Source organism: Cryptomeria japonica, chromosome 8 (assembly GCF_030272615.1).
Source record: "Cryptomeria japonica chromosome 8, Sugi_1.0, whole genome shotgun sequence".
Taxonomy (NCBI): Eukaryota; Viridiplantae; Streptophyta; class Pinopsida; order Cupressales; family Cupressaceae; genus Cryptomeria; species Cryptomeria japonica.
This window is the reverse complement of record NC_081412.1, coordinates 66,405,865-66,422,938: the sequence shown is the minus strand read 5'-3', so window position 1 is coordinate 66,422,938 and position 17,074 is coordinate 66,405,865. Positions and strand designations below refer to the sequence as shown.

General features: G+C 36.5%; 1 protein-coding gene across 1 annotated transcript in view; it reads left to right on the top strand.

Annotated features, from left to right (window-relative positions):
- LOC131046346 (uncharacterized) overlaps window positions 1-17,074 on the top strand; it is a 49,292-nt gene that overhangs the window by 31,200 nt on the left and 1,018 nt on the right. The window contains exons 3-4 of the mRNA XM_057980071.2: window positions 7,145-7,848; window positions 11,712-11,912. Coding sequence (XP_057836054.1) covers window positions 7,145-7,848; window positions 11,712-11,912 — 905 coding nt within the window. The remainder of the gene's footprint in view (window positions 1-7,144; window positions 7,849-11,711; window positions 11,913-17,074) is intronic.

Below are 17,074 nucleotides of genomic sequence, written 5' to 3'. Positions count from 1 at the left end.
CCCTTTCTTGGTTTGTCCAGCCATGAATGATTGATGGTGGCCTTGTACTCCTCCATGTGGTCTTGATACATTTGATTGGCCTCATCCTTGGTCACATATACAACATTATGATATTCTGGAATTCTAAAGGCTTCCCTTATGGCTACATCACTGACATTGGCCAACACTCTTCCGTTTGGTGCTATAACATCTCTACTGTCAGGGTTATAGTGCCTAGCGCACTCAATTACCAACTCTGTGCACTGCATAGTGGGGAGAAAGCCGATAGCATGCACGATGCCACTCCTCATCATCTTACGTGCGGTCATAGTAGGCACAAGGTTGTCCAAGCCGAACATCCTCTTCTTGAACTCCCTCAGATTGATATGTTCGAGGTTGGTATCACTAACATTCTTCCATTTTGAGTTCATCGTTGATTCAGGAGGTGCGTCTTTGTCAACTTGGAAGGGTGACTATGGCCGGTCAGTGTCTCTGCGTGCACGCTATCGCACTTTTGACTGTAAAGTCCTTAAAATCTACAGACAAACAATTGAAACCTAAGTTAGAATCAGGATTTTGAATAAAATTTTGGAGCTTTGGTGACTAAGTAACTTGTAGTTTTCACTTTATTCTCACACTTAGTCATAAATTTGGGTTTTCCACACTCAAATATTCTGAAAAATTTGTGGAAATCTCACACTTAGAAGATTTTGAATTCTGATTTCACCTCTAAAACCCAGATTTTGATTAGAAAACTTCACTCAAACTTGTTTCGAAAGATGGAAGATGTTAGAATTTGCCAACAAAAATGAAATTTCAACTAAAACCAACTGAGAAGAACGAGAGAAACGGATGAAAGAACTCAGAATCAGATTGGAAAATTCAGAAAACTAGATAAAACTGCTTCCTATCAATCTGATTCCTTCGAAATCTGCGTGTGATGCTGAAGGAGAAGGTTGGAAATATGTGCCAACACTTGGAACTTTATCAGAATTACGCCCAACCTGCAAAAATGTCTTCAAACCTGCAAGATAACTTCTTCATGTTAAATTTAATGATCAGATTTAACAGACAGTAAGTCAAAAAACAAATACTCAGATTTTACCCTGGGAAAACCTTCCTCTTGAAGGTGAAAAAACCCAGCAAAGAAGTTATTTTATATATATTGATAGACAATATGTTGTTACAATGAATCTGCTTCACTCTTTGAAGCTATATGACGATCTAGATTCTCCTAGACTGCTGCATACAATTCACAGTGTTGTATTAATGGCAATAGATGATCTATCTAGATCGATCTGATATCAATATCAGTTTATATGTCTTAAGGATGAGAGCACACTGCTGCACAAGGAATCGATATGAAGGAGTTGAACACGCACTGCTGAAGAGTTGTATCGAAACTGCTGAAGGACGATGCTCCAATCTAACGAAATTGTCTATCTCCAATATTGCCTTGAAAGTGAGGAATGAATTGAACCTTATACCCGAACTGAGTGTGCATCCAAGCAACGCGATTATTCCAATAGTCGGCTCCTTGTAAATAATCACGTCTCTTTGTTTATATTAGACATCGGTCATAATATAAAGAATATGTCTTTTAAGGTGGCGGAACATATATTTGTTTATTTTAACAAACCGTTTCATTAAATAAGAAAATCGGAAATGTATAAAAGTCGAACATTAAATGTGTAAGGCCAAGGGCCCTTCACACATTTGATGGCAAAGTCGGGTTTTTGAGGATCCGACCGAAGCTATCCATCAACACTTCAACCTGCTCTTAATACTTGTGTGTTGAAATGAAAATGAGAATGGCCTATTTGTATTTAGAGTTGGAATTTGTAATTAGAAACACGCAATCGCCTTCCAAAATCTGTTTCCATTCTCATTTCAGTCTTATCCGCATTCGAAGAAAATTTCTATTTTTATTTATAGTTGCATAGTCATCATCCTTAAGTTCGAATTCTTCCAAATGCAACTTTCTATTTTGAATTCTAGTCTCAAAATCGACTCAATCTGCAAGATTCATCTCACAAGAAACTTTCTATTTTGAATTCTAAGTTCGAATTCTCCAAGATCTTGCTGACATCACTCAGAATATTCTATTTTTTAAACTTGGTCAGCAATCTTTGACTTGTCTTGACCTCCATTACGAGCAGGGCGGACTTTGTTGAGTTTGTTTCGTCATTAATCACCTTGGGAGGACTTTTTCATACCTAGGAGTATAAGGCAGACTTTGTAGCATTTAGGAATCTCTTTCTTCCTAAGGCGGACTTTGTAGCATTTAGGAATCTCTTTCTTCCTAAGGCGGACTTTACTTGATGTATGCACCTCATATTTTATGCATAATAGGGTGGACTTTATCATCTTGTGCACCTCAAAACCTTTCTATCTAAGGCGGACTTTGAGAAGCTTAATTATACTTTGCCTCAAGGCGGGCTTCTTAAGACTTGATACCTTTAGCATACACCATGAGGGCGGACTTTGAGTGTTGCTCCCATAAGTTGAAGGGCGAACTTTTTGCCTTATGCACTTGGCCTTCAAACCTTCCTCAAGGCGGACTTTGTTAGCCTTATGCACCATTTGCTTACTTCTTATCTCACCTTAGGGCGAACTTTGGAGGGGTTGATTACATCTATACCTCACCTTGGGCGGACTTTGTGAAACTTGAAAAACCTTAACCTTTTATTTCAAGGTGGACTTTTTTGATGCATGATCTTAGGAGGGCAGACTTTTTGCTTCCTCCAAACACTTAGAAACTTCCTTCAACTCTGTCAAGGTGGACTTTTTCATACTTAGGCACCCTTTCTCATCACCTTGGGCGGACTTTCTTGCCTCCTTGGACCTCCTTCATGGGTGGAGTTTCTTGGGCGGAGTTGCTTGGGCAGACTTTGAGAAGGTTTTGGAAACCTTGGAGGGCGGACTTTTCATGTTCACATACCACTTTGCTTTGGCGGGCTTTTTGGAGCTTGAGGTACCATTGCACTTGCATCTTGGGTGGACTTTTTGGACTTCATACCATCTATACCTAACCTTGGGCGGACTTTGTGAGTCTCCCTCTTTACTATGGCGGACTTTTTTTTGGAATCTCCTTTTCATCATGGGCGGACTAGGAACATGATACTTATACTTCACCTTGCAGATTGGGCGGACTTTTTCAAACATGTGCACTTTGGAGGGCGGACTTTTGAAACATGTTCCAATGCAATCAAGAGTAGGGCGGACTTTAAGAAGGTCATGACCATGCTTCCCTTCCACGAGGGCGGACTTTTGGAGTTCCTGACATAATATTCACCACCAAACATGATTAGCCAGATTTAGAGAAATACTTGGAAAACTATCAAAATTTGATAACTTCTTCAATTTTAGCCAGATTAACATGATATTTGAAATTCATATTCAGCCTTCAGGTAACCCATCCGAAGCGCCATGACCCCTAAAAAGTAGGAACTTATCTTTTTGGGTCAAAACTTGAAAATTTTCGATTGTGATCGATGCAGGTCAGTGGTGGTAGTGCAAACCCTAGGTCCCCACTCTGAAAAAGCAAAAAGAAAACATCCCTAAAAATAGGGAAAACTTTCTAAAAATAGCCATCCCCGGGATTGAGCTAAAAATGCAAAAAACGAAACTTCCTAAAAAATAGAAAAAAGCAAAAAAAGCAAACCTTCCAAAAATAGAAAGTTGTCCGAATTCGCTCAAATCAATTGTGTTCTTCATCCTTTAGTGTTTCTTGGCACTTTGACGGTGTCTAGACTTTGTTATCACTTGGTTTGCAAAAATTGACTTTCAATCCTTAAGACTCAAACCGTTCAAAACTTGACAGAACTGAGCAAAACTGAAGCAGAAGGCCACGAGATACTAACAAAAACCCTAGAAAGCAAGGAAGGAGAGGGTCCCCATTCTCAATAGGGTGATGTGTGAAAAAGGTCACAACATGTCCCTAGACCCTGTCGAGGGTGCTGCCCCCAAACCTTTGCGAGGGGTGCTACCCTCGACCTCATTGGGGGCATTGCCCCCAAACCCCCATCAAACTATAAGTCTAACCAAGTAATAGGCCAATGATGAATCATAATCACAAAATCTACAAAACACGTATCCCCTATTGTAAATCTCTACATCTCCACAATCAAGGATTGTCTTGTTTCATACATTGGAGAACTTGTTTAGCATACAAGGACTGCCATATACAGCTGTCATACTATAGTCATTGGATTGTTAAATATGAGTCATAGTTGGTAGGAAATGCCATTTTTATAATGCAAAAATGTATTTGCATAAACAACTCATAGAACAATCCCATCTAAGGTCAAACTAAAACATAATTAGTTATCTTTTTACTTAACCATTCTTGTTTGGTAATGAGTTTGAGAACAAAACATACAGTCTTGAAGGCTTTAGGAAAACTTTAATACTAAATCCCTCACTTGAGTATGTAGTGTCTTTATTAACTCGTGCTCATATGTAATAAAGGACATCATAATTCTTATTCAATTACCCATGCTCACAAAGGTTCTATAACATCTATGATGAATGCTATATCAATGTTATCATATGAATATTTGAATTTTCTTATATTTTATAAATTTCCTTATTTTTTTAATAGTTGTACCCTACCATTCCCTAGGAAATGGCCAAAAAGTACCACGTACCAAAAACACATCCTGTCGTCCCCTACTATCCTTGTCCTGAAAACTTAGTTAGTAATAGACAAATTGATAAGTTTAGTTAGTAATGAGAGAAGAGAAATCAAAGAGAAAGAAGTAAAAGGATGCAAAGAAGCTAGGATAAAGATGGAAAGGAACGAAACAAAATTATTGAAATGACATAATGATAAAATAAATAACAATAGAAACTGTGACACAGCACCTTCACCATTTCGGTTCAAGGGGGAATAAGTTAAGGGTTAGCTCTTCAAAATGCACCCTTTTACCAATGAACACGAAACCTACAAGCAACTCCCTTCTTGGACATCCTTCTCCTTACCTTACCTTGTCCTCTCTCCTAATCTTTCCTTATATCCTAACCCCATCTATGCATCCCCTTTCAGTTTCAACCCTCTTCTTCTTTGTCCCTAGCTCATTCTTTCTTTGTCCTTTTTTGTCTCCCCCATTGCCCTCTTTTGTTTTATCGATTTAATATTTCTTTGGTTACCCTTCTTTCTTTTATTTTATGTCATTTCAACAATATTTTTTCATTCCTTTCCATCTTTATCCTAGCCTATTTGTATCGTTTTACTTATTTATCTTTAATTTCTTTTCTCTTATTACTAATTATACTTATCGCCTGGTTTATATATTGCTTATTACTATTATTGCATCCTTTTTGCTCCTCTAACTTCCAAGGTTTTTCTCTTGTCAATTTTGTACCTTACCATTTATTTCTTTATTGTTACATTCTTTATCGATAGCCTTTTTATTGTTTCAATTTTGTATAACATTCCCTTCTTATTTTAATTTTCGTTATTGCATTTTTCATTACTTTTCTGTAAATCACCTTGCCATTTTTATTATTTTTTTTTTGTTTTCTATTGTTATTTTAACGTTGTATCATATTTTCAGGCTTTATCTTTTCTTATTTTTGGCTTAATTGTCTCTTAGCCCCTCCATAACCCATTCTACCCCCGCCCCCACCACCCGCATGATTCTTGTTTTTACATGTCAACTTTATCTCTCTTTTAAGGAGTTGGTTCTGCAATTCTGAATCAATTTTATTCTCATTGATGATGGATCATGGAGTGTGGTCCAAAATGTTGATGCAAAAAAGCTTTAAACAATTTTTCTCTAGAAGCTTTTTCTAATTTATTACATGGACTGTGGAAATATCACGACTTATAAAGATACTACTTGTTCAGAGTTTTTTCATTATAGTAGGAAGCCATTTTTTTGAATTTGAATTGCTCTGCCTCTTGGGGCTTAAATCTTGGTTTTTCTGGCTTTTATAGGGTGAGACGTTCCGTTTCATTATGTTGCTAAGCTGGTGTAGTTATTGAATTATCACGTTCTTTGATGTGATTTAAGATGAGTTTCTCCCAATGTCCTCTATTTTCTTTTTTCTTTTTTGGATACATGTATTAAAGGCTCTATAGGGGCCCTCTCCTGAAGCTAAAAGAACTACATAAAGAGAATACAAAAGGACAAAAAGGCTGTCAAACCAAAACAAACCACAGTCTGCCAACAATGCCATCAGGCGTGAAACCTACATAACGGCTTACAACAAAACTCCCAAACAAAGCCAAAACTGGTAAATGGACATAGAGTGTTCTCCTCATTTGGGAACACAAAAAAAAAAAATTTGCCAGCTCCAAAGCCACTTTGCAAATTGCCTTGAGACACCACTTTTTAAAATGGTGGGGAAAAGGTAAGAGCTACAGATCTCAAGACAGCCAATCACAGACAAATTCTCAAGGCATAAGGCAAGATCTTGACAATAGAGAGCCAGATTGGCATGTTTTTTCATCTAGGCCTGCAACATAGACTGCAGATGATCATTCTCCTGCTGAAGACGACTTGAACTAGCTTTTTTTTTCTCCAAGCATTTCATCCTCCAAGCTTTCACTGCAACAAAATAAGGTCTTAATCTGAGATGACTCTGCTAAGAATCCATTCATGGGATGTAGAAGCTTGTTCTATCCGCAACCTCTTCCACCCCAAAGAAATTGTCACTTTTAACCCCTTCCAAAACAGCCAAAGCCTCCACTTTATTGTTTGATTTGGATCCTAAAAAAGAAAGAAGCCCCTTTAACTAAATCCCCTGAAAATAAATGAAACACAACAACAGAAACTGTCAAACCTAGATTACCTTTGGCAGCTTCTTCAAAATTCACTTTCTAGCAAGCTTTCTCAGGCAGGATCCAAGAGGATACAGAGCTCAAATTCTAAAATCAATTACTCCCTTAACAAGGTCCCCTGTTTACTTTTTAGTTCATAGATATAGATCTATTGCAACTGGAAATAAATTTTTATTATTGATTTATCTATTTTTGGTTAGCATAGAATATCCTAAAGCCTAAGCTAATCTCTTTTAGCGAGATTTTTGTTCATGCATAGAAGAAAAATTTGTTAATCTAATTTATGATACTCTGTAATCAGAAATTTTAGTCATTTGTGTGGAATATGCTCATTTTCTTTGATATTTACTAGATTTGTATTGTGTTTTTATGATACAGTTTGGAAAGATTTTGCAAGACGTGTGTCGGGTGAATGGGATGGGTATGGAGCAGAATTCACTGCCATAGGGAAACCCATAGAACTTCCAGAGGTGGTTGTTCCTGAAGCATTTAGAGAGTGGGAAGTTGAAGTTTATGACTGGCAAACACAATGTCCTACACTTGCAGAAGAAAATTCAGTTGCTCTTATTTATAAGTCAATAAAGTTGCTTCCCACTGTTGGATGTGAAGCTGATGCTGCATCAAGGCATAATGTAGATGAAAGGCAAATTGGAGGGAATGATAATCATGTTTCATGTTTCGCTTTTCATTCAAGTGGCTGTTATATAGCTGCTTGGCCTAGCAGAAATCCAAAGAATGGAAGTTATATGCCTTCAATTGAGGAATCAATAGAAAAGAAAGATAGATGCAATACAATCGAGATAGAACATTGCCTCATTGAAGGAACAAATTCAGAGTCACGTGTGAGGATTATACAACAAATAGATCTTGGGGAAATTAACAAGGAACAGAAAACCAAGCCAAGGTTGCAAAAAATTGCTGTCTATAGTGAACAGTGGTATGGACCATTCAGAAATGGTGAGCAGCTTGGTGGATGTGCGATTGGTATATCTGCATTTGCTTCAACTAGTCCGCTTCATGCATCACAGCTTGTGGGCACATGGGAAACTCAAAATCTTGTTGCAGAGTTCAAAAATGAATCTGTAAGTTCCATCAAGGATCAAGCTCAATGCATCAATTTCACTTAGTCTGTTTTGCATGCTTTCTTTTGTTGATTGTACTACTACAGTTCTTTGGGATGGGGGAGGAAGGACTTTCTCTGCTTAAGGGGGAAGGCCCATTCAATTTTAGACTTTGAATCCTTAATGCTAAGTCCAATGGATATAATCTGATTCGTTTTAGTATTTATACAACTTCATTCTTTCCTCTTGATGTTTTGCTAATTGATACTATAATGTAATAAATTATAACTTTACACAGTTACTTGCTGCTACCAGGACATGCCATGCCTTTATACATACATAATCTTACTTCTATTGCTGTCATTATTGAAATACTAACATCGAGTGATCAGTGTGTATCTATCGTGCCTTTTCCAGATCACATACAAGTGTTTGTTACTTGTACTTGGACAAATGTAGACTAGTCTTCCTTGAGCAATGTAATTTTTACAATCTTTTTCCTGTCGGATCATTGCCTTGGCACTGTTTGAAGTCCCCTGTGAGCAACTACCTGTCTTTCTTGTGGTCTTTAATGTATTTTTAGTATTCCCTTTATCCATCAAGTCCTTTTCAGAAGACAAAAGAAAGCGCACTCTGTTACTGCTATCAATTTTTTCTACACTAAAGTGGTCATTTCTCTGACATTTCAAAATATCAGGTTTATCTTACCTGGAGGAGGTGATTAAATCTGTCACATTGAGTACAATATAGCAGAAATTATCTGTATTTAAACATTAATACCTGCTGCAATTGTATGCCATGTCAATTGATAGGAGACAAACTACAATGCAATAGCTTGATGTTGAAGATTTGCACCAAAATGACTTTAATCTACTAATAATAAATTTAGCCTAGCGTGTAATAGGCATTAGGCATTACTTCTTGTTTATAATGACATTTCCCTGATCTCAAATTCTTTTGCCAATGAAAAAGGCAAAAATTGTTATCTCTAATCACCCCCTAAGTCATTGCCCTCCACTAATTTAAGTAGCAAATTTCTCCAAACCAAAGATTTATCTACCAATTATTGCATTGTCCAATATAAATGACGCTTTGCAAGAGTGGTTGTAAAGTCCCCTTCTGTTGAATTGTTGGAAGTGTTCCTTTTAGCCTATTTAATTCCTGTAGGCTAACTTTGGGCTTTGTTAGGGAATAAATTAATTAATTAAATAAAGCTATCCAATAGATTAAATTCTTAGATGACTTTATTTTAGTTGATATAATAAAGTAGCTTAAGTAATTAAAAAGGCAAATATTATAAAGTCACTTCATAAAAGTGCTTTAAATGATATACTTTGAGCAGGAAATTAAAAGTACCTTTGGGAAAGTTCTAGTGGAAATTATAAAAAGGCGATTTGAAGGTGTTGGAATTGTTTGCTGTTGCGCCAAAAGCTCGAACTATCAACGCCTGATACAAATGTGAGATTTAACCCGACCCACGGGAGGCGGTTAAGCCATGTCATGAGTCCCCAAGGAGGTGCTGACAACCAAGTCAACAATCTCCCCCTCGGCAGCGACTGAGCCTTCAGCACCCACTGAGGGGAGACTCGAACTCATGACCCAAGGCTCTAATACCAATTGTTGGAATCGTTTGCCATTGTGCCAAAAGCTCATTTGGATATGCTTGATTTTACTCTCTTTGTGGAGACTTGAAACTTTCAATGAGAGAAAAACTCTAGGATGAAAACCGTAAGGGAATCAGTTTTGGTGGTGAAACATCTACCTTAGCCAATTTGCAGGTGGAATCACACAGGTTTCACACAAGAGCTGAACAATTGAAGATTGGACAATTTTTCGGAGGTTTGCAAGCAAACGAAAAATTGTCGGTTCTCCAATATTTTTGATAAAAGTTATCATTTGCTGGTATTTCAGAAATCATCTAGGGTCTGGGTATGAGGCGCCATGATAAGAATATTGGCTGATAGACATAAGCTTATGACTGGGCATGAGTGAGAAATTCTGCTGAGCGCCAAAAACTCATTGCTAGACGTGGATGTTTGGGAAGATTCAGGACAATTTGATTCACCCTTGCTTGGTGTGTGTTTTCTAAATTTCTGGGCGTGAGTTTCTTTGTTGCTGGTTATATCATATTGTCAGGAATTGTGTACACAATGTTGGCATGAGAGATCTCTTGGTGGCTGCTAACCTTCATAACATTGAGTCTGGCACTCAATGAGGTGGACATGAGGCTTGGTGACTTCCAATGATAATCGTCTTGCACCTCCATGAGTTAGGCATATGATTGCTGCTGTCTTTAGAAGGGGGTTGGTAGCTGCAACGCTGTCACAATGAGTTCTACAGGCAGTTTGAAATATGTACGAGTCCTGAGACCATAGAGCGTGAAAGCTTCATGAATAATCGATTGTAAACGTTTGTATCTGCTGCTAAAGGTCAGAAAGCAAGTTATTTGCATCTCTGTAATAGTTAACAGTGAGTTCTACAGGCAGTTTGAAATATGTACGAGTCCTGAGACCATAGAGCGTGAAAGCTTCATGAATAATCGATTGTCAACGTTTGTATCTTCTGTTAAAGGTCAGAAAGAAAGTTATTTGCATCTCTGTAATAGTTAACAGCAAGCTGTTAAATTTCCTGTGTTATTTCAGTCATATATATTGAATGCTCATTATTTGGTACAGTGCACTAAGAATATGATAATGTAATGCAAATGGGTTCCAAAAACCATTAAACATAGTACCAAAACACTTAAAGTCAGAGAACTCTTCACAAGGGTTTCCAGATTAACTATTTGACTAAATGCCTGTACATCAAAAGGTTGGGAAATTGCAAAAGTTCTGGTGTAGAAACTGTGACAGGTTATAACAGTTGTTACCCTCTTAGACACTAAGCAAGCTCAAACCAACATCTTGCAAAAATTTATTTCCCTTTTGGTCTCATATATTCAAGAGCAAAAGGATAACCAGAAAATTTTGTAGGATTGCCTTGCCTGTTATATGAGTTCATCAATCTTTCGAAGCTTACATTGATAATCCTCCAAAGCAAAATGGAAGACACAGAGGAACTCCTCACCATAGAGAAATAAAGGCATTAGTTGGCTGAAGTAATGCATCACAACTTCCACCAGATTGGTTCATGCTTCAGGTTTTCTTAAAATGGTGAATATCGTTGGCTTAAACCACAGCTTTCCATAAGAGGGAGCAGCTCCTAGAGCGACTGATGCAATGTGAACACAAGGTGAGGTAAACAAGTGAGTATAGGTGTTATCACAGATTCACAACAGTGTCAGGGCATTCATCTCTGTGATTCATCTTAGGCGATAAGCTGCTCTCCTTAAAAGAAGGTGAAGAAAACTCTTCCTTTCAGAACATTTTGCTCTCATCACCTTCTTATCTAATAGTATATATTTAATTCTTTGTTGTTTTTTACCATTTATTTGATAATTGATAGCTATTAGTCATGTATCTCTTATATGAGTAATTTTGCTCTGTATCCATTTTCTTGTAGCTCTTTCTACTTCTCTCGTTGTTCTCTGTGCTTATATGTTATCACCTTCTTTTAAAAATATTTTGTCCTTCACCTGGTGACTGTCATTGCAGCCTTACTAGGTTTTCTGTAAATATTATATGCTTATCAATACAATTATCTTTAATATGAAACGATGAATTTCCAGTCAAATTGAACCTGTGATATTTTAAATTTTCATGTAGTGATAAAAAAAAACTTTTCCACAGTAATGGACATATGTTGTCCTCAAATCATGATTGAATGTCAAAATTTGACAAATGTTGAATTTAATGTTTCTGCAGATTAATTTATGCATCTTAATTTAAGTATTTGATTGTATATCATGATTGAAGTGATGCAGTTTTTTTTTTTGTGTGTCTAAGGACTTATTTAAAGAACTGGCAGATGATGGATCTGAGTACGTAAAAAGAGAAGTGGAAGACCTGGTATTTCTTCCAAAGAATTTGTGGTGTGTTTTTAGAATCATTGACAATGATCATTTTATCAGTGAAGCAGGATGGCTCACAGACCCTCAAAATGCAGTGACATCGAATTATGAATTTTCAAGAGATGGAAAGTTAAAGGTAAGTCGATACACTACCAATGTGCACTACTTTCTTGTCCTTGATATGGCGATATGCTTAGTCCATGACTATTAATGTCAGACATTATTGTTATTTTTGGCTATTCAGTTTTTTTCTTATGAATTCACTTCTGCTTTTTTGAATTTGAGAATGCTTACGGCAATATAATGCAGTAAGGAATTTTCAGACTTCCTTGGTAAATGGAAAAGGAAGCCACAAATGGATGAAAAGGTGTAGGTATACTTATTCTAATAGGTATTTAGAAAAAACAGTTTAAAAATATAGGCCTGCAATTTTATGTTTTTAATACAATTTCTTGCATATTTTAGTGGTCATCTAACCCTCTTTGTTGGGTTTACTCTTTCTGGTTTTCTTAATAGATTAGACACAGAAGTACCACGTGACTTAGTAGCAGATTCCTTCATTTTCAAGAACCAAGATTGTGATTGCCACAGAAATAGTAATTTGCTCATTTATAGGTTCCCACATTAAAGTCACAATAAAGCATCCTTTGTGCAAAAGGTTATGCCACCTTTACAAGATATGGTCTTTGTTTTCTTTAAGAATTTTGATCATAAGCTGGATTTTCCGTGCCTTTAATAAATAGTTTTTATAGTAGCATTTTTCCCAAAATATGTTTGATTGAGAATGTGGGGTTTGAATGTTTATGAAAAATTGCTCAGTGTACATCAAAATGCTTAGAAAACTGTACTAGGCCACCTCTGTTTTGAACCAATTTTTTCATTTTCCAACTATCCTTCTGCTGGTAATTTTGTCAAATTGTTTGCATGATAGGTTTATGTTTGCTGATTTGCCAGTATGTGTGTTCATTGCAAAGTCTCTATTCACATTCACTATCACACTTGGGCATTCATGTTAAAAAAAATAAAGATTGAGCTATTTGGAAAAGAACAGAATATGATATTTTATTCAAAGATTGCAATTACAGTAGCCGAAGTATACAGGAATGAATGTATAAAAGGGTTTGACTTTTGTATTGTATAATAGCAGAACTCTCACATATATAGGCAAGTTTGAATATGCAGATTCATTGACTTTCAATACATATTACAGTCTGAATAGGGTTCATTAACTAGAACTTTCAGAACAGCATTACATTGTCTTCTTTGAAGGATTATACTCCATTTGAAGTGCCCAGCAAACCATTGAAATTACTTTTATTGATGGATTAATCTATTACAGTAGATTGGAAGTCATGTTACTGCTCATATCACAAGGAATTAGAATATTATGGCTCAGATCAGATCTGATTGCTATCTATAGGAACTTCTTTTGTTCCTCCATGCTTACCATAAATCTAGAGTATTATTGATTGTCGATAAATATGGTTCAGGTTTGGTCCTCTTTGTTATCTTCTCTGAACTCAGAAATTAGAATGATGTTTCTATGAATGGTCGTTCTAATGTCTGCCAAAGACTGGTTTATATATCCCTCAACATGCCTCTTGATCCAACAGTAATCTTTCTTTGATTAGGTCAGCCAGCATTAATTTAATAATAATTATTTATTTGTTTTGATCCCATCTCAAAAGGGTGCGCTGCTTTGTAATGTACCCTTGGTCGGTCCTAACTTCCCCTTGCCCTAGTCGGCCTTCCTCATCCTATTGCAAATATTAAATGCAAATAAACCTAGGTCCCTTAACTTGGGTTGGCCATTGTTAGGAAAATATTAATATTATTTCTGCCCTTTTTCTTTGAACGTCTAGGGTTTAAAGTTATTGGATGTTGGGTTTGATATCATAGCAGAGACATGACAGTCCACCCTTCCCGAAATTGCTTGTCCTCAAGCAATAATAGTTTTAACTAAATCTTTTTTTTTCAATGCAAGGATCCTTAATGACCCTTGAAGATTGGTAATCTTTAGCGTCGGTTAGGTGGTCCCAATGTTTGCATAATATCATAGATATCTTTTATCATTAAAACAAGAACTTATTTATTAAGTTGAGGATGAGAAGCATGACATACATCTATGACCTTAAATGCAATGTTCTATTCTTAAACAAATTCATATCTCTTTGGTTCACCTTCATTATATGTCATGCCCCGCCTAGGATCAATACAAAACACAGCACAAAAGTGAATGGCCAAAACAATATGAAGCCGACCTGAGATTTAAAGGCAAACAATCAAATATTGTCACTAGATAACTATGGGCTGACTCTGGTATTATGAAATATACAGTGACAAAAAAATCTAAACTCTAGGCTAGCTGACCTCACTATTATTGAAAGTTGTCGTTTTACGTCAAAGAAATCAGATTGATTAATGAAAGAAATCATGGTAATGATTATCATTTTAAAAGAAGATCAATTAATATTACTATGGCTGTGAATTATTTATAAGAGGAGTGATAAATATAGTAGGATTAATTTAACAGCAGCAATCCCTATTAGGGAGAAGAAATTAATTAGCAGGCAGCGATGTCATTGGAAAAGATCTGAATTTGTTAAGAAAAGCAGTAATTATATTTTTATAATTACAAAGCAGCAACTACACTTTATTACTGAGCAATGTTTATTTTTGGCCGATACCTTGTACAAATCAGCGCTTCCCTAATAAGACAAATTTGTCTTATTCAGTTTGCCTTATTCATTTTGTCTTATTTACAAAAGTGCAGCGATTAATAAAGTGAAGAGGTGCAATCTTGATAAAATATCAAAAGGTACGATATGCATTAATATTCAATAACAATTGTTAAGGTGCGATTTAAAAAGAGATGCAATGAAAGGATGCAATTAGTATTATGACTAAGAGCAGTAATTAACGAGGAAGACATGCCTCTTCAAATCTGAAAGGGTATGTCCCTTAGAACTAAAGATATATATAGAGATGAAAAGGAATTAGAGGGTGTGTGGGTATGAATAAGAAGAAAACAAACCAGATATACACATGACCATGAATCAGATCAGATCAGAACTGTTTTTAAGTTACAGGCAGTAACATGCCTTTTTCTTGGTGGTATGCATGGGGATGTGTTTAATATGTATGCTTAATATATGAAGTCTGATAATGTTCTTATGCAGAATTTAATAGTAATATTAATATAGACTGCAATATTTATGGCAGTCATACTTAATTTCATATGCATTCATAGTACTTGAAAGATTATTATATTATTGGCCTATTCTTAATTCAACCACTATGTCCTATGAGTGGATAGGTTGGTGTGTGTAGGGAAAGGCTAGTAAACCCAATCACAAGTAATGGTAAGCCCAAGACGGGTAGGGATGTAGCCCTGGGCCTCGAGGGAGATTCCTTGTAGGTGGTGTAAATGCCCTATGACATTAAATACCCATCCCTCATTAGGATTAGGAAAGAAGCTAAGATAGGACTTAATGTAATGAATGTTAATGTGATTGAATACTAATTCATGTAATATTTTTTAGAATTATAAAATAGAAACATAATACTGTATAGTAATGTATGTTATTCATTTGGAAAATGGCAGCCTCTTAGTAGGGGACATTACATTATACTCATACTAGATCAACCAAAACTAGAACACATGCTGGAAACACATCCGGTATGAGCCAAACACGGTGCATACACTTAAAAACACAAAGTATACACATGGATATATGCAAACACGGAGCATACATGCATATACACATATTGTTAGACTCCTTTCATTGACTAGAATTCATCCATTGATTTATACACATGGATATATGCAAACACGGAGCATACATGCATATACTCATATTGTTAGACTCCTTTCATTGACTAGAATGCATCCATTGATTTATCTTTACACTGCAGGCTGGCAGGATCATGCTTTGATACCACTTGTAATGTCCCTCTTCTTAAATGCCCTAGTTTTGCCCTAAAATTAAATTTCCAAGGAGGTAGGAGATGGAATAGGATTACGTACCAACTTAGATAACCCAAATCAAGGGCCTGCAAATATATTAGATAATCATTGAAAACATAATTAAACAAATCTTTGTTAGAAATAGTAAGCAAAACATAGATCTCATTGCTAGGGTTTAGGAACATTAAGTTGATTATAAGATAGACATAACTTAATGATGAATATCAACCATAGGGAAGCTAAGATAGAGGGTATGTTAGTGTGCCAGAATGTTCCTCAACCCTAGGCCCAAGAGCGGATATTCAATCCCTCTTGGCCTCATTGGACCATTCGGTCATCATGAGGTGGCGTGCCTAGTGACGATTCCCATAGCTGTTCCCCTCACCATCCTTCCTTTATCTTCCACCCTATGATCTGAATTATTTAATCTCATGGCCAATTATGGTAGGAAAGTTAGGACAATTACAGTAGGGTGTCCCGAGAATCCTTCCCTCCTAAGCCCAAGGGCAACACTCCTTGTGCTCCCTTGGTCTCAGGGACCACTGGGTCACCACCATGAGGTGACGTACTTAGGAGAGGACCTCACCGCTGTTTCCCCTCCCTGTATCCCCTTATTCCTTTGTCCTAATTGATAGCATTAATCAAATACAGAGAAATCATTGTCTTCTTCATCTAATATGTAAGAGTTTAAACTGCTGTATGCCTGAGTTGGTTATCGATGTCAGATCTGATCTCTTGGATGATATAATGTGTTGATCTGCTCTTATGGGCACCCATGCTTATTAGATCACTCCTCTCGATCTGTTTACTACCTTATGACTGATCTGCTCTTTATGAGCAGTGATGCTAATTGTTTTCTGCTCTGCTGAATGATATACCTTTTATTGATGGATTGATCTATTTCAGCAGATTGGAACTCATGTTACTGCTGATATTACAAGGAATTAAAATATTACAGTTCAGATCAGATCTGATTGCTATCTATGGGAACTCCTGCTGTTCCTTCATGCGTACCATAAATCTAGAGTATTTTTTATTTTCGATAAATATGGTTCAGGTCTGGTCCTTTTTGTTATCTACTCCGAACTCAGAAATTAAAATGATGTTTCCATGAATGGTTGTTCTAATTTCCACCAAAGACTTGTTTATATATCCCTCAACATGCCTGTTCACCCAACGGTCACCTCTCTTTGATTAGATCGGCCAGCATTAATTTACTAGTAATTATTTATTTGTTTCGATCCCATCTGAAAAGGGTGTGCTGCTTTGTAATATGCCCTAGGTCAGCCCTAACTTACCTTTGCCCTAGTTGGCCTTCCTCATCCTATCCC